Consider the following 22,574-nt stretch of genomic DNA (forward strand, 5'->3'; position numbering starts at 1 on the left):
GTTTGTGAGCTTTAAATAGTTAGTTGATGTATTTTGTTACAGAAAATCTGTTTTTTTTTAACAGTAATTTTTTTTATCACAGCTGTAGCGTTGATACTTAACTAACGATAGGTCAATCTGCTTCAATTATTTAAAATAATATAATTAAATATTTAATAAAATAAATAAAAAAAAATATTTCAATCTGCACTGACTCACTTCCTGTTTAAGTTGACGTGACTCTCCATAAATAAAATTAAATCTGTGTTTCAAAATGTGGTCAATTTAAACACAGAATGAAGAAAGCTATAGATTACTCATAAAGGAGATGCTAATGACATAATAACATATGTTTACCCAAAACTATGACTTTTGAAATCTGTTTGTTGTTTTTTAACCTGACACACATCTAATTGTTTTATATATTCCTACTTTATAAAAGATTTAAGATGTTATTGTACAAATATTACATCTATCAGCCTTCTTAATATATTGTTTTATGTTACTAAATTCACTGTGAAGCTTCTGTAGCTTTAAAAAAAAACTGCCCTTCATTTATTGATTTCTTACATGTATTTCTGTGTTTATTTCTGTTTGTTGGCTCGTAAATGTGCAACAAAGGAGAAGAAAAAAACCAAAAACAGTGAGCGCCCAAATAGTTTTCTTCACTTCCTATGTTCATCATTCAATTCTCTAGCTCAGCTTTTAGTCGAAGGTCATAAATATGTATGATGCAATAGTTTTGGTGCAGCATCTGGAGAACATCAACTGGGGTGTGAAGACAAACCACATGCCCATTGAAGTCAATTTGGAACGACGAGTCATTTTCAGACTGCAGTGAGCTGTTTTCCATCCTCTTCCATTCATGGATGTGCACTTGAGTCTTGAACAGGGGTAAAATAAATGAAGAGGCTGATGGATGGAAGAAGAAGGGAAAAAGACTTAGTAGGTCAAGGGTTAGTAGGCATCGCCTGCATGACCTGAGACTCCCCTCAGGAAGAAGACAGACACCGAAACCGCTCCCTCCTCCTCCTCGTTCAGAGTGCACTTCCCCTTTCAAGTACCGGAGAGGAACAGCGTTACACTTGGCTGCTCAGTCTGCATCTGTTGTTGTTTGTGGTGAGGTTTCGTAAAGACTGAGTGAAAGCATCTCAAAGGATAAAGAAGAAGTTCCTGCAGTTTGTAATGAAGTCTGCACTTTGTTAGTGCTTCTTCTTGTGATTATGACATGCAGGATACTGAGAAGAGAACTGTATATTTGAATTTCCTTTGTCAAAGGAGACATGACTGGATCTTTAATCCAAAAAAAGGTAAAAAGTTTACTAGTTTATTTGTTTCAAAAAGTTTAAAATCAGTTTACATTACCTGCATTACAGTGAAACACAGACATTTGTATGATATATAATTTTATTTTAATGACATTTATTTACAGAAAGGTTATTCTAGAAAAAGTTATGTTATTATTATGTTATTATTAACATTGTTGTGTCAGCTGCATCAGCAGATTTTGCAAACTACCCCTCACTGAGCTTATTTGTAGTTGTATTTTCTATATCACAGTGCAATATGTTTTGAATTCAATGTGTACTTTGTGTAAAGATTTATTCATGCACTATTGCAAGTAATGTTTTACAGAACTAGGGTAGCGATTTGTTATGAAGTAGTCTACACTGATATAAACAGGGAGACATTAAGCTTAATTAAGCATATAGACATTAACATACAATACATATAACTACATACGTGTAGTTGTGGTTTATTACAGTTGACTGTGAGAATCTGTGAATAGAAGCTGAAGTAACCTCAGCAGCCTCTATCAACACATGCTTGTATTGCTGCGCTTCGATGTCAGGGGATAAATTAGTGTCAGTAGTCAAGATACTGATGTGGAAACATCACGAGCAAAAACCAGCAGACAACTAATCATATTCGTCTGTACTATAATGCTCTCAGTGCAGTAAAGAAAAAATGTGATATACACGTACTACATATAGAGTAAGTGAATAGAAATGAAATCCATTCAACATTTGTGTTGAGGGTTTAACAGATAGAACAAGAAGGAAATGGTTAATTAGAATTAAGTAGAATAATTTACAACTTGGTTCTTGTTGAGAGAAAGTTGCAGAGTGATGAAGAATGTTGTTGTGTCCCAAAACAGTGTTGTTGTTTTTTGACTCACAGATCATAAAATACTAAGCTGGAGTGTTGGCTTTTCCAAATCTTTGAGTGTCCATAATATATCTAAACTAGCCATAAAAACTACCCGATAAACAGAATAAGTTCCTATCTCTACAGCTTGTTCCACCCGTTTGTTGACGTTTTCGTCCTTATCCCTCTTCTGAATCAATTCCTGGATGCACTCAGGTGACTTTGGTTACATTCTGGGCCCCTAACTCTGACTTCCTCCTCACTCCTCTACACACAATGAGGATAAACCATCTACAATATCTTCACTACACATGAGAGTTATCTGTCATATTTCACTGGGAGTTTCTGAAATGATTTGGTTTGTGTTGCTGAGATAACAGAGTGAGAAGACTGGAGCTGGTGCACGAGAACTGAAATCATCACATAACTTAAAAGTGTAAATTTAAAGTTAACCTACTTGAGCCAGAATCATAATTGTTGATGATGGAGGAATATATTTTTTATATATAAGACACATCTCCTAAATTGTCCAATTCCACATCTTTTTTGTGTGGCTAGATTTCATTTATTTTTCATTTGGCTTGAAACTAGACATTTCATTCTGTTCCAGGCTGAGCAGCATATCGTCAGACTTCACTATCATTGTCCTCTTCTCTTCCGGTTTGATTGGACTCCACAATTCATTTCTGATTATCCACTCTGCTCCACTGCCTTCCACTTAAATCACATTTTCCATCTCTGCTCAATTGTATTTCCTGCAGGTTTCTCCAACACTGCTTACGCTTGTAGCGCAAAGTTGAAGTTCATGCAGACACTTAACTCTAACTTGTCTTGTTATAATCCTAAACCTAACAGGTATACTTACATATTTCAGCCCTCTCCTAGCCACTGTCAGTACTCACATTTTGTAGTATCCACTACCACAACCGTAGTAATATTTCGCCTTCTCTACAGGGTAGCTGTACCTTGATCCGAGAGGAGCTGGACTGCAAATGAGAGTTCTGCACATCTTACCTAAGATGGACGCTCTTCTCACTGGAGAGCATCTCATCTACACCATCACCGTGCCGCTGTCGACCTCCATCATCTTGGGCAACCTCATCATCATTCTAGGCATCTCCTGGAACCGCCAGCTCCACAACACGCCCAACTACTTCTTCCTCAGCTTGCTGGTTGCTGACATGTGTACGGGCGTGGCTCTTCCCTTCATACCATTGATGGGCCTGAACCGAGAGTTAAGTTTTAGCTCCTGTTTGGTGGCTCACGTTTTCCCAAACTTCCTCTTCTTGGCGTTCCTCTTCAACCTGGTAATGGTCCACTATGAACGCTACATTTGCATCGTCGACCCCCTTCGTTACAATACCTTGTGGATGCATCGCAGTTTCCCTCTAGCGTTGCTCGTGGTGTGGGTGCCCCCACTTCTGTATGCATGCCTACCTGCTTTTGGGTGGAATAATTGGACAGGGCCTGATTGGAACAACTGTTGTGGGAACAGTCAAACGTTAGTGCCACTTTTAAACTGTTCAACAAATGGAACCACCTGCTGCTCGTACAGGCGAGTATTCCCCAATGCTTTTATCTACTTGGAAGTGTATGGACTCGTATTACCTGCTATTCTTACCATCGCTGGCATGACCGGCCGTGTTTTGTGGATCACCCGAGGTCAGCTGAAGGACATCTGCCGTCTCCATCGTTCGGTGGAGCGTGGAAGTCAGGCCTCATACCAAGAGCAGAGGCTGAACCTGCGATACACTCGATGTGTGGTGGCCGTGTCGCTGACCTTTCTCGCCTGCTGGGTTCCTTACCTGATTTACCAGCACGTCTGCATGGCAATTCTTATCAGTGACACCAAGTGGAGCTCCACCACTCATATTGTTCTGTCTTGCACTGGCATCGGAAGCATGGCTGTGGTGCCCCTAGTGCTTGGAGTGGCTAACAGGCAGTACACAGAACCTGCATACAAGCTTCTCTTAAAACTGAGAGACAGATGGAGTCGAAGGATGCATGAATCAGAGGATTTGACAGTGTGAAGACTTATGAAGATAAATCTGCAAAAATTTAGTTTGTAGTTGAACTGTATGCACGTTATATTGATTAAACCCACCAGGAGGATGTGCTTTGCATTGCAATCTGCATTGATTCTTCAACAATGCCCACTCTTAAAAAATGCCACATATTGTTTTACCACCCGTACACTGGGATTGTAAATAAGGAGAGGTTAAATAAAACTGCCACAGTATCAGTGTTGTACGTCATTTTAATGTAGCTTAAAGTCACTCTGTATATTTGAATATCTCTTTGTGTTGCCTGGTCCAGATCAGTTTAACCAGTCGTAGATTTTCTCCATCTGTCACCCCCACTCGCAGCAACGTGTACTCCTACTTCCCTTCCCTTGCTAGTGTTTATCTATATACTGGTATGCAAACTGGAGAGGGGAGAAGGATGCTCCCACAGTCTGTAATACATCTTCAAGACATGGAAAGATTATGAGTTCAGAGAAAAGTGCTTCTTCTAAATATTTGTATTCAAAGACTAAAAGTTCGTATAAAGATCTCTTTACTGGAAAAGTGACCCGATTTGATTAATTGAGAATTGATTTGTTTCCACAATCAGTGTACGGTATGTGGGTGGAAAAGAGACAACAAGTAAAGGTGACCTGAGGAAGCAGAGCAATATGTAATTAAATAAAGAGCAAACAAGGTCTCAACTGTTAGGGGACATTAGGAGAAATGGGATATCATCACTGGGTCACGGTACACAGGGTTCAACACCTGTACGAGTGTTGGCTGTGTTTCCTCGTTAAGTAACGCTCCAGTATGTTTTCCACATCGGAATATTATGTACTCATGTGTCAGGAAGATAGAGGGGAACCGGGAGAGGAGAACGAGGAGGGAAAAAAACGAAGACAGGATGAGACTGTCGGGCTCCTGCTTCTCTGCTAATGACTGAGCAAAAATACACGCTGTGTTTGTAGAATAGAAGTAGAGGAGATTCTGTGGAACATAGTGGAGACTGGACTTCATAGCTATGAGATCGTAAATTATAATTATTAGATAGTAAGTAATAATTATGACATCTGTATATCACAATTATGACTACCTCATAATTATGAGATATGTATCCCATTGTCAGCACTTACTGTGTTGTCACTGGTATGTGCACTTTTACCTGAGTACAAAGTATTTCACAGACAAATCTATGTCAGACATTGACAATAAGATTGATAGACATGGTGACACTATACGAGAGCATCACAGATGGGAATGGATAGTGTGTGTCTCAACAAGTTAGGTTTCACCAGCGGAGGGCGCCACATGGGTCCCAAGCTACAGTGAAGAAAGTAGAGTTCCAAGCAAGAAAGAACGTGGATTTACACCCAGTGGTGTATCATCTACAAAAACTCAGTGCTTAAGTAAAAATGCGGGTACCTGCCCTGAGAAAGTACCTTTTAATCTTTCTATTCAAGTAAAAGTACTGAAGTACACGCTTTCAATATCAAAAGTCAGAGTACCCCACTGAGAAAACAATGTGAATTTGATGCTGTTGATAACATAAATGTAGAAATCTAGTTCAAAAGTTCTCAAAATTATGACTAAAATTAGTTTTTACCTACAGACTGTGAAACATCAAGAGCAGTTTATAAAGGTGAAGCTGATTTTTACCACTTTATAGTGACAGGAGGTTAATAAATGATTATTATAAGAATCTAATCATACAAAATAACTAATAACAATTAAGAATGTGGGGAGTAAAAGTAAATGGCCCAGTAAAGTTTAAGTACCTCAAATTGCAGTAGTTGAGTAAATGTACTTGGTTACTTACCACCTCTGATTACACCATCTGTGCGCTTGATGCTAAGCTAAAATAGCTGGGTATTGTAGTAGCTACATATTTACTGTACAGATATGAGAGCAGTATCAATCAAGTGTATTTCTTTAAATGTCTACATATTTGTATGTATTTATGTGAGTCTGTGTCACAAGAAAAGGAGCAGGAATATTGTTCATGTTGCTTTATTTATTGAATTCTGTTGAAAATACTTTGTCACCCTGACAATGTGACGTTGACATCGCTGATATACAAACGTGCACATATTTGCAAGAAAAGGAGAACAATTCCAAAGTTCAAGAAATTTCAAGCTTTAAAACAACCACCTCCCGTTGCCACATGTTGTAAAGAAGCAGGACAAATAGCACCACCAAAACACAGAGGTTCATTATGTGTTTTGTCATGAAAAGAATATTCCAAGCACACAGTTGCTACCCAAAATCCACTCTTGCTTCCTCTTATTGTGACCTCTTGTGATTCTAGGAAAAAAGATATCTTAGTGTATTTCCTTTCTGCTGTGGATCGACAGGTCATACACAATCCTCAAAACATCTGCTTGATACCAAAGATATCCTATTTAACTTTAAAGGAGGTTGGAGAACAACTGCAAGAAAGCAGACAAAAAACTAAATACTGTACCAGAAACACCACAGCTCTCTGCAAACAAAGATAAGAAAACCTGCTTGACAAAAACTAAATGTCTCCAACTTCAATCACGGGTTCAAGGAAAATCGTTCAGCTGTCAGAAAGCTGCTGTTAGTTTGTTCATCTTTTTATAAAGCACACAAGCACAGAGATTAAACGTTATATTAAGAGTTAGTTTCACAGTGATTCAGTTGTTTAACTTAATTTAATTTAACTTAATTTGTGGGATTCACATTTACTGGATATAATCGAATGCTTCAGACACATGATTGATGGATAGTCACAGGTCCTCTTCAGTGTAATAGGACCTTTGGGACACGACTCTGCCTAATTCCACTTCCACCCGAATCAGCAGGCGTTTCTTGGAGTCGGGCTTCACTGCTGGACTAACGGTGTCTGCTGGGATAATGGCGGCTGGCTGGACACTGGTGGGCTCTGGGGCTTTTGGCTTCTCTGGCTTCGATGGCAGGTGCTGCTTCTCTGACAGGTGAACGTCTGCATGCAAGTAAGGACTTGGATTGGTTGGTTTGTTTTTAGTAATCTGAGCGAAAGAGAGTGTTGATTTTAGTGGGATGCAATGAATAGATCATTAGAATTCTGTCAATTGGTATGTATGATTCTTTTGAATTTAGATTTTTATTATAAATTAAAGTTGATTTATGGTTATAATAAACATGTTTTGCCTCCACTTTCTATCTTGCTTGTGTACGTCTACTGAAGTTAGTGATTTTCTACATTTATTGTTTCAGAAAAGAATGGTTCTCACCTGGGTGCCGCATGTAGTTATTGAATCTTCACAGCAATGGACGAGAGACAGTTGTTAGTACAAATGTTAATGCATCATGTTTAATTTTAATGAACAGCAACATTAATGAATACACTGCATCCAGAATTAATATGCTCACATACCTCTCCTCCTCGCCCTCCAGCAGCCTGCGGTAGGTGTTGATCTCCATGTCCATGGCCAACTTGAGGTTCATCAGCTCTTGGTGTTCACGGATCTGTCCAGCCAAGTCTTGCTTGGCCTGTCTCAGTGCATTCTCCAACTGGTTGATGTCGTTCCGAGCCCTCTCTATGTTGTTATCACCATCTTTCCTGGCGACACTGATGTCGTTCTTCAGAGACTCTTCCTGCAGGGAAACAGTGAGAAAACAAGAAAATTACTAGCCGGTCGGATGAACAGTATCTGTGGCTGAGCTCTGCCGGTGTGAATCTCAGTCGTCCCAACCTTTCTTCTGAGAGCGTCCAGGTCCCCGTTGAGCCTCTGCACAATGCGCACCGTGTCTGAGATGTCCCTCTTTACATCACGCAGATCCTGCTCGTGCTTCTCGACTTTGGTGACCATGTCGTCCATCTATCGGGGTGGAATGTGGGAAAAGAGCAACATGTGAATGAAACTGAGGCCAAACAAAGTGTAAACTATCTCTGTTTCACTTTCTCAATACAGATTTCATGTTGAAACTGCAGTTTAGGTTTAGCTTCAGAAACTTAAAACTGCTTCTAATGAAGAATCCGATGAGCTGAACTCACATTAGCTTATAGCTTATGTACAGAAATAGTTCCACTTTTTTTTGGCTGTTATCCTCCTCACCTTTCTCTGGTGCCAGAGCTCGGTTTCCTGCCTAGAGCGAGCAGCCATGTTGGCGTACTGATTCTTGACACTGTCAATAATGTCGTCCATGTCCAGAGACCGCTTGCTGTTGTCTTGTAGGACCACTTTCCTTGTTCTGGATCTGTGACTCCAGCTCCTTGATCTCCTGTAGGGAGCAGGAGACAGGAAGACAATATGGTGTTGAATGTTGCTTTGTCCATTTCATGGACAGGCATGAAATGGACAAAGGCATGAAAGGCATGTTTATACCTTCATAAACATGAATATGTGAACTGTATTTTTACATGTAAGTGTTGAGCACATCATTACTGTACCTCATCAAAGCCATCCCTAAGGAAGCGCAGCTTTTTTACCAGGTCCTCCAGCTCCACAGCCAACGCTACTGAATTCAAGTGGCCGTCATCTACTTCCTGTAACACACATTATACACACACAGGCCTTCAAAAGCTTTCAAATACAGCACAACAGTAGATTTATGTCTTTGAAACTCAGCTCCATGTATAAACTGCTAAATAAGCAGTTAAATTTTAACAAGCACCTTTTTGGCGAGGACAAAGTCTTTCTCCAGATCTTCTTTCTTCTTTATCTCGTCTTCATACCTAAAACACATTGAAAATATAAATTAATTACCTGGACATGTTCTGTGTTTGCCACTGAAATGGGATATATCTTCCATTCATGCAGCCAAAGGACAAAACTGATTGAGATTTGGTGTGAACTACAAAGTCAGCAACACTGTGATTGTCTAACCTCTTCTTTGTGTCCTCTTTCTCCTCGATGTTGTTGAGCAGGTCAGCCTTCAGCTTATCTTGGTCGCGGAGCGAGTCCTCGATCTGCTGCTCCAGCGCGTTCTTCTCCTGCTGCAGAAGTTCGTCGACTTTCCCCTTGTAGTTCTCGTGCTCCTTGAGGATCTTCAGCTTAGTGTTGAGCTTTTGCTTCTCATCCTCCAGGTGTTTCACCTGACAAAGGAAGAGACATAGTACAACTAATGCATTTACATTTACTTTTACATTTAGTCATTTAGCAGGCTTTTATCCAAAGCGACTTACAAGTGATGAACAAGGCAAGCAAACAAAATCTAAGTCAAGAAGAAGCAACATCAAAGGAAAGTGCTATCGAAAAAGGCCTGCTGTAATTAGATTAATTAGATTAGATTAATTAGTCATTTAAAAGCAGTTTGTGCTGTAAATGCAGAGATATGTCATATGTAGAGAGGTATTAGCTGCAGATAAATCCATTATCATAATTCAATTCTTTATATCAAATCCCATTACATCTGGTTTATTTCACCCAGTTTATTTAAAAAGCACCACTTCCTCTACATGCAGTCTTTCACTTTTCTCATTTTCCACAAGGTGGCATCCTGTGCAGCTCCAACAACCTTCCGGAAGCTCATTGAAAGAAAACACTTTCTGTGTCCTCAGGTCACAGATTTAATTACAACACAGCGTTTAACAAACCGTGTCTTTAACAAAGGACTGGAATTTAACTGTAAACTTGAATCGACCTTATTTGTTTGATGACAACTTTTAAATACCAATAATTATAAAATAAATGCATTAACGATTTGTGTTAAATTAAATAACCTGACACCAAAACAAATACATCAAAACTAAATTCATAATTATTAATAAAAACGTATTTATGTTATAGGCTAAAACACTTATACTTTATAGTCTGTGATTGTGTTGCGTCACTGTAAAACATGTCATTTCTTAGAGAGTGATGTGTTAATGATAAGTTGATTTTTTTTTATTATTAACGAACTGCAACATCATCATTTAAATAACAAATTTCTTTTTCTAACATGACGTGAATACAAACTGTATTATTTGTATCATGAACAGGGGATTATTCTTGTTTTAATCCTTAAGAAAAGAAAAAGAAATTATTTTCTTTTTAAAAAATATGTTAATGTATAAAGAAACAGTTCTTGTTATTTATATTATTACGAACTATTTAATGAACCTCTTGCAGATAAAACAAACCCACCTTGTCAATCAGCTGGACGAACTTGTCATTCAGTCCAATCATGTCGTCCTTCTCTCTGGATTTGCCCGTCGTGTCGACTTTGCTGGTCGGGAGGCTCTTGGCTGGTCCTGAACTACCCGGGGTCATGGACTGGCTGCTGAAACCTCCTGGTTTAGACATGTTGAAGCTTTTGGAAGTGACAACAAGTCGACAAGCCGGGCAGGTGAGCTGTGAAGGCACCTGCAAACCTGCAGATCACCTGCTTTTAAGGTGGATAAGGACCACCCAGGACCTCCCTAAAACTCCGCATGCGTCCAATCAAAAGAAGACAAGTGGAATATCAAAGCTTAAAAAGAAACAACTAACATGAAATTCCGGAATATCGACACTTTTTCCAGTTTGTCCAGGGTTGGTGTTGGGCACCAGGAGCCAATGGCATCGTTTGGGCGGATTCGTGCGTAAAGAGCGGGTATAAAGACCTCGCGCATCCTGGACATCCACCAGGTGATTCTCCAACCTGAAACACTGCCCGTCATAATCAGCACCATCCCACTCAGCTGGAACCATGCCTTCAAACACCGCCGCCAGCATGTATGGTGGAGCCGGGGGAAGGGGCTCCAGAGCATCCGTGACGACCCTGGACGGGCTGCGTAACGTGCTGCGCAACGAGACCGAAAGAGACTCCGCTCCCGCCCCAGCCGCCGCTCCAGTGACCCAGGCCGCTCCTCCCGCTCCTCCCGCTCCTGTCGCTCCCGCAGACGACAAGCAGACTCTGCGGGGTCTGAACAAGCGGCTGCAGGATTACCTGGGCAAGGTGAATGAGCTGCAGGCGGAGAACGACGATCTGGAGAAACAGATTGATGACATTTTAGCAAAGAGGGAAAAACCCGAGGGAAGAGACTGGGATGAGGTCCAGAAACCCCTGGATGAACTCAGAGAGAAGGTTGGTCATCAGATTTACTTGTTTTTGTTTATTTATTTATTTATTTTTTTGTTATTCCCACTGCATGACCTGCACATTTATACCTGCACTTATCCTATGTCAGATCAAAGATATTGCCATGGACAGTGCCAAGCTGCTGCTTGAGAATGACAACACCAAAATGGCCAATGACGACTTGAAGAACAAGTGAGTAAATAAAAAACTACAATAATAGCTCTGGTTGCACTGATGCATTTACTGTCAGTGGTGTTGGGTTCCTCCTCCTGTTTGCAGGCTCCAGGATGAGAAAAATGCACGTACGGCATTAGAAAGAGAACTGGAGGATCTGAATAAGGTCATGGAGGACACCAAGCTAACCCAGGAGAACATGAAGAAAGAGATTGAATTGGTGAAGGACGAGATTGATCGCCTTGAGAAGGAACACAAGGATGTGAGGCTGGAAACCAACTCATGAGCTTCATCGACACAATGGTACTGTGGGAAATCGGAGCTAAACCTTTAACTGTGACTCTTGCAGATGGTGGATGACCTGTGTGACAAGATCAAGGAGTCCAAGGTGGAGGTGGAGTTGGTATCCCAGAATTCCAACCTGTCTGAGATTATCAGCAAGATCCGAAAACAGTATGAAAAATTAGGCGAGAAGAACAGGAAGGAAGCAGAGGAATGGTACCAGAGCAAGGTACCTGCAGGGTGTCATCCAAGTTTTACATGACTCCTTTGTGATATAGTTTTCTTTCTTCTCTTTCATGCATTGCATCTGTATTATGTCTTCTGTTCATGTCACTGTTTTAATCTTGTTCTTTGCCTTTCTAGTTTGACAACATCAAGGAGGCAGACGCCCAAAACATTGAAGCCACGAATTATGGAAAGACGGAGCTCAAGGAAAAGCTCAAAGAGAAACAAACGTTGGAAATTATGATTACGAGCATGCACAGAACGGTAATTAAAAAAAAGCCTTTGAACTTGTAGTGTGAAAACAGTACAATGTGAAGTCATCGAGAAATGCTTATCACAGACAAACAGGAAGAGCCACAGACTTGACGAGTGAGCTCATTCGCAAAAGATAAGTTTTTACATGTCTCCTCTGGGAGGTTTATAGAACAAAATCGCTTTTAAAATAGTTTCTTTGTCATGTCAGGAGCGTATAACCACCCACATGAGTACAGCATACCTGTCCTTTTCACAAACATTCCTGACTGCCCTGTCATTATACCTCAAAGCTGCTAGTTTAGAGGCAAACTCTTGACCTGTCACTGTAGTGTCACCTGGATCTGATAATGCAAAGGGTCATGGCTATCCAGTGACAAACATGAAACGATTTAGATATTTGTAAAAAGAATGAGAAGCCTAAATGACGTCAATTAATTTATTATTATTATTATTATTATTCATTCCTATCAGATCCAAAACCTGGAGGTAAACCTAAAGAACACCAAACTGGAGTACGATCAACAACTGTTCCCCATCAACCAGACTATAATGAACCTGGAGGCTGAATTGAAAAGGGTGAGGTCACAGGTGGAGCACCAGGTGCACATCAACAATGAGCTGGTGAGTGTGAAGATGAAGCTGGAGGCCGAACTCAGAAAGTACGACGACCTGATGAAAAGCATCATGCCGGAAATCAGGTGAGGATGATCACATCTCTGAATAAAACCATGAATACATAAATAAAACTTCTTAATACACTAATTTACTTTGTTAACTAGAGTTACATGAAAAATATGAAAATACAGCACATCAGGCGTTTAACCTACATTAAAAAACAAGTTGTGGCTGCATTGGGGTTTAGTCTGACTGTTCCCTCTGTTTTCAATCTTGATGCTAAGCTAAGCTAATCAGCTCCCAACTATGGCGTCTTCTCACTAAACTACTAAAACTCTTCTTCCCTGACAGCTTGGCGCTCTCAGATGCAGTGAAAGGTAGTTTCCCAATCCATAAAACAGAACATCACAAAAAAACACAGTTGTTGTTGAGTGTGCTTCAATACTGTAAAATCATATTTGTGAGCTACTTTTTCTTTTTGTTTGTAGATGAGCAAAAGCCTGAACACCAGGGGTTCAAGCTGGAACACGTGATAGAATGAAGAGCCCCTGACAAGACCCCTCTGCTAAAACCTCTTCATTAGTCAAAGGGTTCACACTCCTCTTACTACTCTTCTGAGAATAAAGATGAAAAGTTCAATAATGAGGGTGAAGTGACCAAATCCTGGTGTGTCAAAGCTTTTATCTGCTGGTCTTTTCTGTCCTTCAGTCAAAATCACATTAATTGGTGTCATACTGTTGCTGCCAAGCCTGTAAACCTACTGTGAGATGGTTATGGTGCATTTGCCTCAGCTGTCAGTAAATAAATTAATTTGATTTGCAAATCAAATCAACCTGCAGTGTTTCATTGAGTCATTCTTCATAAACACATTAGGTGTGAACATATTTTTATACTTATTTAGTTATAAAATTTTATTTTATTTACATAATATCACAAAGCACAGTGTTGGTAAAATAAAATATGAGTGATATTATGATTAACACCATGTTGAATCTTGCCAACCACACTCAAAGTAATCACTAGATGTTTAAAACTTTTGTTTAAGAAACATTATCAAATTATTTCTATTAATCAATAAACTGCTAAATTAGATTCAACAGAAATTAATGGCTGATATTTACAATTTCTAATGAATGAGATGAACTTTTTGCAGTTTGCCCAACACCTTAAAAACAGCCGTTTGGGACATCTTTTAGTTTATGTAAATGTATATGAAGAGATGTGATGAACTCAAAGATCTTTAAATACACACAGGAACATGTAAACCTTCCAAAGTCAAAAAGAGTGAACAGGAGGAAGTGTAGATGTAATCTGCAAATACATAACAGGAAACCTATTTTAGGAAGCTTTGGAAATAAACTCTGTTTCTTGATCAATAAATGAATAAGAATAAAAATATTTTGTAATACATCACTACCAGAGAGATGTGATTTTTGTAAGAGTGATTTATTTTTTTCAAATGACAATGGTACAGATGACATGAAAGCACAGAGAGGGAAGGAGGGAGGATTGAAGTTATCCAGTATACGGATATTGCATGTTGAGGGTTGACGGGCAAGCAAGAGTACCAAATGGAGTAAAAGATATCGTATCAAAAATTTATTTTTTTTCATATATATATTTATATAGGACTAATAATTCTCTTTAACTATGCAAAGCAAGGAATGCCCTTTTTTCTGTTTATCATGACTTTGGCTTTCCCTAAGTACAGCCAACATTATTATTCATAAAAAAAAAAGAAAAGAAAAAGAACAAAGACTTGACATGTTTTTCGGGGGCTGGGCAGGGGCATTTAGAGGCATCCTGAAGTCCTGTCTTATGTGGCGTTGAGTCTCAGTGTGTTGCGTTTAGGCGTGTCCATGGGGGTTTAGATTTCTCTGACTGGGGCCGGCCTCAGCGGGAGAAGGTCTTTCCACTGAAAGGAAATAAAAAGACATCACACAGAACAGGTTTTTGTTATTCACGCAACAGGCACACCTCCCACAATGATATGCTGCAATGTGACAAGCTCGAAACCACTGTAATCAATCCGCACAATAACTAGTAAGCTATAGCAACCTGTCGGCTAAGCTATATAACACACAAAGCGTTAATTTAGCAGCATCACAGGTGCTTTTAGGTGAATTCTATCACCTGTGGACAGAACCTGGCTAGATCAGCACAGTTTTCCCCTGTTCCAGAGCGTACACTACGCTAACAGCCCGCTAGCTTCAGCTTTATATTTAGTACACAGCTACAGACACTGTGTAAATGCAGAACAGCATATGGGCATAACTCCAAAAACAACAAACGTTTCTTTTGAAGTGAAAACGAAAGCTTGGTATATATTTACTTGCATAGATTTGTGACACCTGTAATGCATTGAATAGTTAAGGTTAATTTAATCTGCTCTTCCAGTTCTGGGTTTCTGATCATTTCTTTCCTGACTGTACTTGTTTGTTTTGTAGCTCATTGCCAAACATGTTTGTGGGGACAGGTTTAACCCTTTTTTTAACCCTGGGATTTACTTTTTATTACAGTTACACATTAATATCAGAACAAAGACTCTGTGTTGAGATGATACATTACGCAATTTTTAAGAGCTACTAGGTGAAAAACTGCGCATTTGTGGCTTTTAGGAGGTTTAATGAAGGTGGAGAGCTGTAAAAAATCCTTTCTGACTCAAAAAAAAAAAACAATAGGGGCAAACATACAAAGATACAGAGCGACAGATAAGAAAAGGTGACTTTTAACAGGAGGCGGCCACTTACGAGATGGTCTTCATCTCTTTCTTCTCAGCATCAGGCCGGGCACGGTTCAGCACCTTGAGGAAGTCTGACGTCTTGGCCCTCATACGTGTGTGAATGTAGGCCTGTAGAAGAGACACAACCACAGTTTTAATGGTGTAAACCACTAAAACATAATATTATCTTTTATCTAATAAGATACTTTGTTTGTTTCCAGTGTCACTGTAGCATAACATAGACATCCTGTTCAACTCTGTTAACTCTGTGTCAGGTGCAGCCGAGACACAGACAAGAGTTATCACTTTATATTACTATGAATCGGTAAGACATATTTACACAAAGGCTCGCATATTTACACAAAGGCACACACACAACCCTTAAAACCTGTATGATGACTGAGAGCAGCAAAGCAGGATGACATCAGGTAGGGCCTTAGTCTGATCTCACCTAAGGCATTAAGTTAATATTCATTATATAGTCATTATTTAAAATGGGGTCATTTAAATACTGATAAAAATAAATTACAATGTTCATGGTGGTTTGTTCCTGTTCTGCAATTGCAGGGAAGAAGCTGTCTGAGAAGTTACTGAGTATAGACGGTTTTAGACATGTGACTAATGGGGAACTAGGCTTCAGAGGTTCATTAAAAAGTGTCTTTAACTATTGTATTAAGTAAAATCTTAATAATAAGCTTAATTTTGAAGCGTTAACAAGTCAACAAAAAAACAAACCTAAATCACAACCACACAACGCTTCAGAAAACTCCCATAACATTAGGCTGAACGCACCTTGGAGCACTTTATGTGGTAGTGCAGATAGTCCCTGAAGGTGTGGATGAGGTTGATGGTGTTGTCTCTGGCATTGGCATTGGTGTGACGAGGGAACAGGACTGAAAAGAGTCAAAACAGAGACAAAATATACTTAAAGAAAATATTATATTGGTAAATTACTTGTGTAACTAGTATAGGTGCATGAAAAGAGCACTGATCCATGTTTTAACATGCTGACCGAAGGTGATGTATCCGATGTTGTCCCCGACTGCGGCGTCTGTGTCCTTCAGCTCCAGAGGAGGCTCCCTGTGGCTGAACAGCACCTGAGGGGCCGTGTGGCTGGCTCGCCGCCCCTCTTTGAACTCCTAAACACAGACAATAAGTGTACAGTTACACCATCGGATGATTTTGTCTATACTCATTTTAATTAAAAAATCCTCAATATTAAGAGAATCAGGAAAAAAATAACAACATATATTTTGTAGGTGTCAGCTTAAACAAACAACTAGCTTAATAGCAACTGTTCAATTAAGCTATGCTAGGGAATGTTAGCTTCTGTAGTTAGCTTATTTAGTTAGCTACAGTCTGCTTTGACACATTTAAGCTTAGAAGGTCAGCTACGCTAACTAGCTAACAGAAATAAATTACAATTGGAAAAGCAGACTTCAAATACTTTTAGGTAAAAGTGACGCACTTTATTATATTAACTGTGTTCTAGCTACATGCTAAAGCTACATTTATAGATTTAGCAGGGGCATCTGGCACAACTGAAAAGAAAGTACCAGAAAAAACATATGATCTCATCCTGAGAAGGTTTAAACTTTACTTCAACACAACTACACTCATTGCTGGCTGTGTAGTCACACTAGATAAATAGCCTAAACGCTAATGTTGAGTTAGTGGTTTGTTTACAGGGAATACTGCCTATTTACTTGGCTGAATAGAAAGAAGTAGAGTTATCGTCGTCTAGCAGCCATTTTACCACCGTTTGGATAAAACTTCTTTCACCAAGTGATTTTATTACAGCTCAAACGCTAACACTACTGCTTTTTCCCCCTTACTCGCCTGCTCTGAATTAGTTCAGCAACGTGCTGAATATGTTGTGGGTTCACATTTTCCAGAATGAATTAAGTGTACTATTAAGCAAGTATGCACACACACAAAACACGTGTGTGTAGCATGAATGACAAAAACCTGTTCTGTGTGATGTCTCAACTGCCTTTAAGTGGAATTCTTGCGCTGAGGCCGGAGGATTAAAAAAATATTTGTCTATGTGAACTGTTTAAAAAATTAATTACTGAACATGTGACTTCACTCACCTGCATGAAGACTTTGCCGATGATGACGTCGTCGTCGTCTTTGAACACCGTGCTGAACACCACCGTCACTCTGTCTTTCTTGGCCTCCAAATACCTGAGGAGACGAGGAAACAACGCTTAGAAGTTGAGTTTAAACCACTTAAAATATGAACAATGTCAATGAAATGTCTTCAAACTCTCTCCCACATACATGGACTCATCGTCTCTGTAGTGGACCACGGCCCTCTTCTCGCCCTCTTTGCCCTCTTCCTGGAACTTGAAGTACTTTTCGAACACTGAGGCGAAGCAGTTCCTCTTGAGCATCCCTGCCTGGTGGACAACCTCGTCTTTGTTGGCTGGTAGTGCGTCCAGGTCGTAGAGGAGGGACACATTGTAGCCTGAGAAAACAATATAACACCTCTTAGTCAGTCGTCCCTGTTAATTTCACAGTTTAATAAAGGAACACTTCAGTTACCACAAATAAATGTTCAAGGCGTGAGAAACAAAGTTGACATTTAACACCACTACGTAGCACGTTTAAGGCTTTAAAACGTGTAAAATGTGATCTGATTTGACACTAGTTTGAAACTGTCTAATAGTCTCAAACTACAATATATATTGTTTATGTATATTATATATATAATTTCTAAAAGCAACTTACCAGGTTCTGGAGAGACCAGGAAATTCCCATAGACCCTCTTGAGCAGCTGAAAAAAAAAAACAAAAACCTTTATTTGTGTCACTTTTCTCTAGTTTTAAATGAACATGTCAAAGAATACAAACAAAACAGTGGAAAAGAAGAAACAATACTAACTTAAATGCAAGCTCTTGCATCAGAGAAAATCTAATTCAAGACAACAGAAGACTTTGCATGATGGCTTGGAACCTTTAAAGAGGCTCTGATGTCAGAACTTTGATCAAGAAATAAGAGAAAATGTCCCTTGTGTTAAAAACATAGATGATTTTGGGAATCTTCTAAGACTAATTAAGTGGTTTAAGAGAGTAGAAAGATGTAAAGCCCAATAAAAGCAGGGAAGGACACTTCTAAACAATGCTGCACAACACAGAGCTAACAGCAGGAAGGGGATGTGTGTCTTCAGGAGGTAAATGAAGGGGTTCACTCCACAATGGGTCGTCCTCCCTAATGAATACTTGTCATTTTGGAATGAATGGAATTAAAGTTAGCAGGAGTATAACATTCAAACTTAACTAGGCCAACAAGTGGTGTCTTATACTGCTCTGTCCTTCCTCATTTTAATCAAAGCTAAATATATCAAGTAAAGAAAAGAGAAGAATGTGTGAGAACAAATCGGCCCTTTGACTAATCAACTCCTCTGACTGCTTTTCAGTGAAAGAATAACTGAAAGCGACACTGCTGAACCATTCATTAATTCTTCTGCTCTTGAGTTTTAGCGAACAAGTGGAGAACATGCTGGACAGAAGCCAACATATTCATACACAGTAACTGCTGCTCGCAGTCAGCACTTCCTCGCCTGGTGTGAGTCACACAGCCTCACTTCCTGTTTCTAGCAGAAGCCTCAGCAGCTGCTTTCTTCCTTACATGGCAACAGAGCACTTGTGGTAGAGGTGTGTGCATGTAGACAGCAATCATGACCTCATTCCTCTTTTTTGGATGTTTTATGATATCAGATGGGCATTAATAACATACATATGACAAGTTTAATGCATTCCTGCATTGATAAATTAGTGACAGTGTTTTCATTGTTTTGCAGTGATTGGTATGCAGGTTCAAACAGCCCACCTGCAGCTCAGCAGAATAACTTGGCTGAGATCAAAAACACACAAGGAAACCTCTCGGAAATCTTTGGCACGCCCAGACTATTTGTACACTGGATGAAAAAAGAGCGTCAGAAAGGCACAACCGTATTATAAAAGCTCAAACTTAAAACACAGACCAAGACACTGTAGAAACCATAATTTGAAACATTTTGAGACCTTCTTATGACTTGCAGACAGCCTGGGGTAAATTTTAAACATCTGCAGGATGTGAAAATTGTTTTTTGAATTTGAAACAACTCTGAACTGACTAATGTTGAAGCCCCGCTTCTGTCTGGGCAGGTACAGAGACATATTTTCCAGTCCTCTTGTTTATGTTGCTCCCTTGTCTCTCTTTGTGCCTGTATGTGTTATACCTCGTCAGCTCCATGCTCCTGCAGCTCTTTGTAGAACTTCAGGGAGATGCTGACCATCACTTTGGTCTTGTCCCCATTGGGGTTGGAGATGTGGTACAAGACGCCATCGAAATCTGTACCAGAGTTGAACAGAATTAAAGCCTGCAGATAATTAATGACTACAAGTTCTTTTATGTCTGACAACTTGGCACACTAGGCAATTAGCTACTGACTTAAATTCATGCCAGATCACAAGAATATTTGAGTGAATTTCACATGTGAGATGCTAACTGTGTAATCAAATTGTAATTACTGGCAGGGGTGAACATGTGCAACAGGCTACTTGCACAACAGGGCATTAACTGTATGATGACAGCAGACAACAGAAGCAATCATTCTTTAGCTCACAATCTGTTTATTTCGTTATTGATCAAGCACAAAGACCATTTTCTCATGAGAGAATACGGAGTGGTTGCCCCAGACCACAAGAGTTGACGCCTCTCTCCACAGGTTCTCCAACAACACGTTTGGACACTGTCCTATATACTTTAGCCCACTGTATGAAAACACAGGATACCCCTGCAACAGCTGTGATGCAGGTATAATTTTCATTTTGTTGAACTACTCAGCTGTCAAAACATATGTTAACTACTAATTTTAAACAAATAACGAATAATCTTGGGTTATATGGTCACAATGTGCACATATGTGTTTTCAACTTACTGATCTAAAATAAACTGGGCACAAAACAACTATTAGTATAGTGTGTTGGCTTCTTAACTGAAGCCAACACACTATTGTTGAAATTTGTAAAGCAATAATTGCTGGTAAGCAACAGGTGGTAAGACTACATAAAGTATAAAGCCAACTGCTACATAGGTTGCCAAGCAATCTTACCTGCAAATGTCACATCAACGGCCTCTGGTTTGGTTCTGCAAACACAAAACAAAAATAAGATATGAATAAGGAACTTACATAAATAATGTCAAGCTCACCATTCACATACAGTTTTACAGCTTAGTCTCTGCAAAATGTCTTCATTTAAACAAGGTGTTGCTGCTGTCTTCTAGACACAAACCCTGCGGCTGTTCCATAGACAGAAATTCTAAAGTAAAACTAAAATGATAAGTCAATTAATCAGTTAACAACACTTAACAGCCACTATTTTAAACTTTAATAGATTTTTTTAATAACAGTGATAATAATAATAATAATAATAATAATAATAATATACAGGTATTATTATTTACTACATAAATAAATAAATTAATTAATTGAAAACAAAAAGGAGCATAGGCAACTTTATGCTCTATTAAACCGTGATATCATATTCCTTTGACAAACCAAACAATTACACAGTATATCAAAGTAATAATCAGCTAGTTAATAATCAGATATCATAAATCTTCAACTTTCTCGCTAAGCCCATGTTTGCTGATATTAACTTTAATGTGCAAAACATTAGTATTTTAATATGATATTTTTAATCATATGAATATGATTTGTTTTTTGTTTTTTTTTTACTTTAATGAACCGGACTAACAATAGTCTGGTTTAAACCAGCAAACCTCTATTTTTTAAATAAGAAAAGCAACAATAACACTTCTAAGGTGCAGGTCTGCAGCTACCTGTGCACAGACTTGACTCAGCTCGACTACAGGAATGCGGAAGCCGTAAAGAGGGGCCATAGTTAGCTGACAAGTAGCTTTTAACTTGGTATGAAGTGCCGTCGAAAGCAAATTAAGGGCCTTTGTTAGGTGTAAACACCAACCTTCAAATAATCCACTTCATGTTATTATGCTGTGGGTAATGACGGGCATGCAGGTTTTGCTATGCTGTTGAGTCTAAAGCTCATTAGAAATGTGTTTAATGGCCGGGGAAATCCTAGTGGAATAGTGTTGTTAACGTTAGATGAATATTAAGCGGAGTCATTAATAGATGTTTATGGTTTGATATCAGTTAATTTAAGTTGTTATCAGAAAAATCCACAATACGGCGCTGAGCTAGCTGCTGTATTGCTATGCTATTACGCAAACGTTTAAAATTATTTTTCTTATTTTTTTGCCAGACTGGCAATAAAAAGCGAAATAAGCATAACACATTTGATTCGTTATTATTTTTATTTTTTTGCAGATTGTGAAGAACCGTCAGCGGAGATAAATTCATTGGGTTACACTTTTTGTCACAACACTGACCGTGCAGACACACCCCAGCTTTAACCAGTCACGGTAAATCAGCACGGAGCTAAATCACCAGGGATTCTTTGCATTTTTATACTTAATCACACTACCTTACTGACATGTGCAATCCTATAAACGTTTATTAGTTGAATCCGAACCGCCACTGCATCATTAAAAGCAACATCACCTTTAGTAAAATGCTAAATGGGAAGCTAGCCTGTGTTAGCATGCTAGCCAGGTGTAACAATGATTTCTCACCCGTTAGATGCGCCGTCGAACTTCAACGTCAGCGTCTCTTCTATGATACGGTTATTGATTTCTAACAGGATCATCGCAGCGGACGCTGATGTCGAGGAAAAGGGGGAATGATAGGTGCTATTTGGTGGGATTAACCTCTTTGTGTCAAATTCTGCAAATTTTTTCCTCCCTTGACAGACCAGACCGCTTCCGTCGAGGCTACTTCCGCCTGTCACTTCCGCGTATTTTACTTTGAGGACCCCTCAAAATAGGGATGGCCGCGGTTTTGCCTGTAATAAATTCGTTATGTCAATGCTGCGTTGGTGGAATGTAGCCAAACACAAATATTTAACTTTACTAGTACTGAATTTAGTGTTTACATTTTAATAACTGTAGTCATCTGCTTCACTATAGTCATTGCACTTTTAACTCTAACTAATATTATATTAATATTATCTATTATCTGTCTTTTCAAAGTAATATTACAAAATGTACTATTCAACAAAAACATTAAGATAAGTTAAGACTTTATTAACAAGCTACTTAGTCGTTTATAAAGT

General features: G+C 39.1%; 3 protein-coding genes and 1 pseudogene across 4 annotated transcripts; 2 read left to right on the forward strand and 2 right to left on the reverse strand.

The window, feature by feature from the left end:
- Positions 1–1,194: 1,194 nt before the first annotated feature.
- Positions 1,195–4,354, forward strand: LOC113164378 (G-protein coupled bile acid receptor 1). Its single transcript, XM_026363659.1, has 2 exons — positions 1,195–1,289; positions 3,082–4,354. The coding sequence occupies exon 2, from the start codon at positions 3,120–3,122 to the stop codon at positions 4,155–4,157; it is 1,038 nt and encodes a 345-aa protein (XP_026219444.1). The 5' UTR covers positions 1,195–1,289; positions 3,082–3,119; the 3' UTR covers positions 4,158–4,354.
- A 1,770-nt stretch (positions 4,355–6,124) lies between these two features.
- LOC113164570 lies at positions 6,125–10,460 on the reverse strand (annotated as a pseudogene).
- A 195-nt stretch (positions 10,461–10,655) lies between these two features.
- On the forward strand, positions 10,656–13,509 carry LOC113164571 (keratin, type I cytoskeletal 18-like). 2 transcript variants are annotated; one of them, XM_026363923.1, is made up of 8 exons: positions 10,656–11,126; positions 11,230–11,312; positions 11,400–11,556; positions 11,644–11,805; positions 11,940–12,065; positions 12,528–12,754; positions 13,023–13,048; positions 13,160–13,509. In XM_026363923.1, exons 1-8 carry the CDS (start codon positions 10,749–10,751, stop codon positions 13,210–13,212), a joined length of 1,212 nt encoding a protein of 403 aa, XP_026219708.1. In that variant the 5' UTR covers positions 10,656–10,748; the 3' UTR covers positions 13,213–13,509. The 2 variants fall into 2 exon arrangements, with proteins under 2 accessions (XP_026219708.1, XP_026219709.1); XM_026363924.1 differs by lacking the exon at positions 13,023–13,048 and having other exon boundaries at positions 13,160–13,247.
- Positions 13,510–14,098: 589 nt separating this feature from the next.
- On the reverse strand, positions 14,099–22,253 carry arpc2 (actin related protein 2/3 complex, subunit 2). The gene is made up of 10 exons (XM_026364217.1): positions 22,036–22,253; positions 20,495–20,529; positions 19,619–19,731; positions 18,127–18,172; positions 17,677–17,863; positions 17,487–17,580; positions 16,406–16,532; positions 16,186–16,286; positions 15,422–15,522; positions 14,099–14,586 (listed from the first exon to the last, which is right to left on the reverse strand). The coding sequence occupies exons 1-10, from the start codon at positions 22,107–22,109 to the stop codon at positions 14,565–14,567; spliced, it is 900 nt and encodes a 299-aa protein (XP_026220002.1). The 5' UTR covers positions 22,110–22,253; the 3' UTR covers positions 14,099–14,564.
- Between the last annotated feature and the right edge of the window lie 321 nt (positions 22,254–22,574).

This window comes from Anabas testudineus, chromosome 2 (assembly GCF_900324465.2).
Source record: "Anabas testudineus chromosome 2, fAnaTes1.2, whole genome shotgun sequence".
NCBI lineage: Eukaryota > Metazoa > Chordata > Actinopteri > Anabantiformes > Anabantidae > Anabas > Anabas testudineus.

What these genes read in the sequence shown, in the direction of transcription:
- LOC113164378 (XM_026363659.1), top strand. Translation starts at nt 3,120, where the DNA reads ATGAGAGTTCTGCACATCTTACCTAAGATGGACGCTCTTCTCACTGGA.
- LOC113164571 (XM_026363923.1), top strand. Translation starts at nt 10,749, where the DNA reads ATGCCTTCAAACACCGCCGCCAGCATGTATGGTGGAGCCGGGGGAAGG. An exon ending in AGGAATGGTACCAGAGCAAG is followed by an intron (nt 11,806 to 11,939) that starts GTACCTGCAGGG and finishes TTGCCTTTCTAG; the next exon opens with TTTGACAACATCAAGGAGGC. An exon ending in TTACGAGCATGCACAGAACG is followed by an intron (nt 12,066 to 12,527) that starts GTAATTAAAAAA and finishes CATTCCTATCAG; the next exon opens with ATCCAAAACCTGGAGGTAAA.
- arpc2 (XM_026364217.1), bottom strand. Translation starts at nt 22,109, where the DNA reads ATGATCCTGTTAGAAATCAATAACCGTATCATAGAAGAGACGCTGACG. An exon ending in CGTTGATGTGACATTTGCAG is followed by an intron (nt 19,732 to 20,494) that starts GTAAGATTGCTT and finishes ACTCTGGTACAG; the next exon opens with ATTTCGATGGCGTCTTGTAC. An exon ending in CATCGGATACATCACCTTCG is followed by an intron (nt 16,287 to 16,405) that starts GTCAGCATGTTA and finishes GACTCTTTTCAG; the next exon opens with TCCTGTTCCCTCGTCACACC.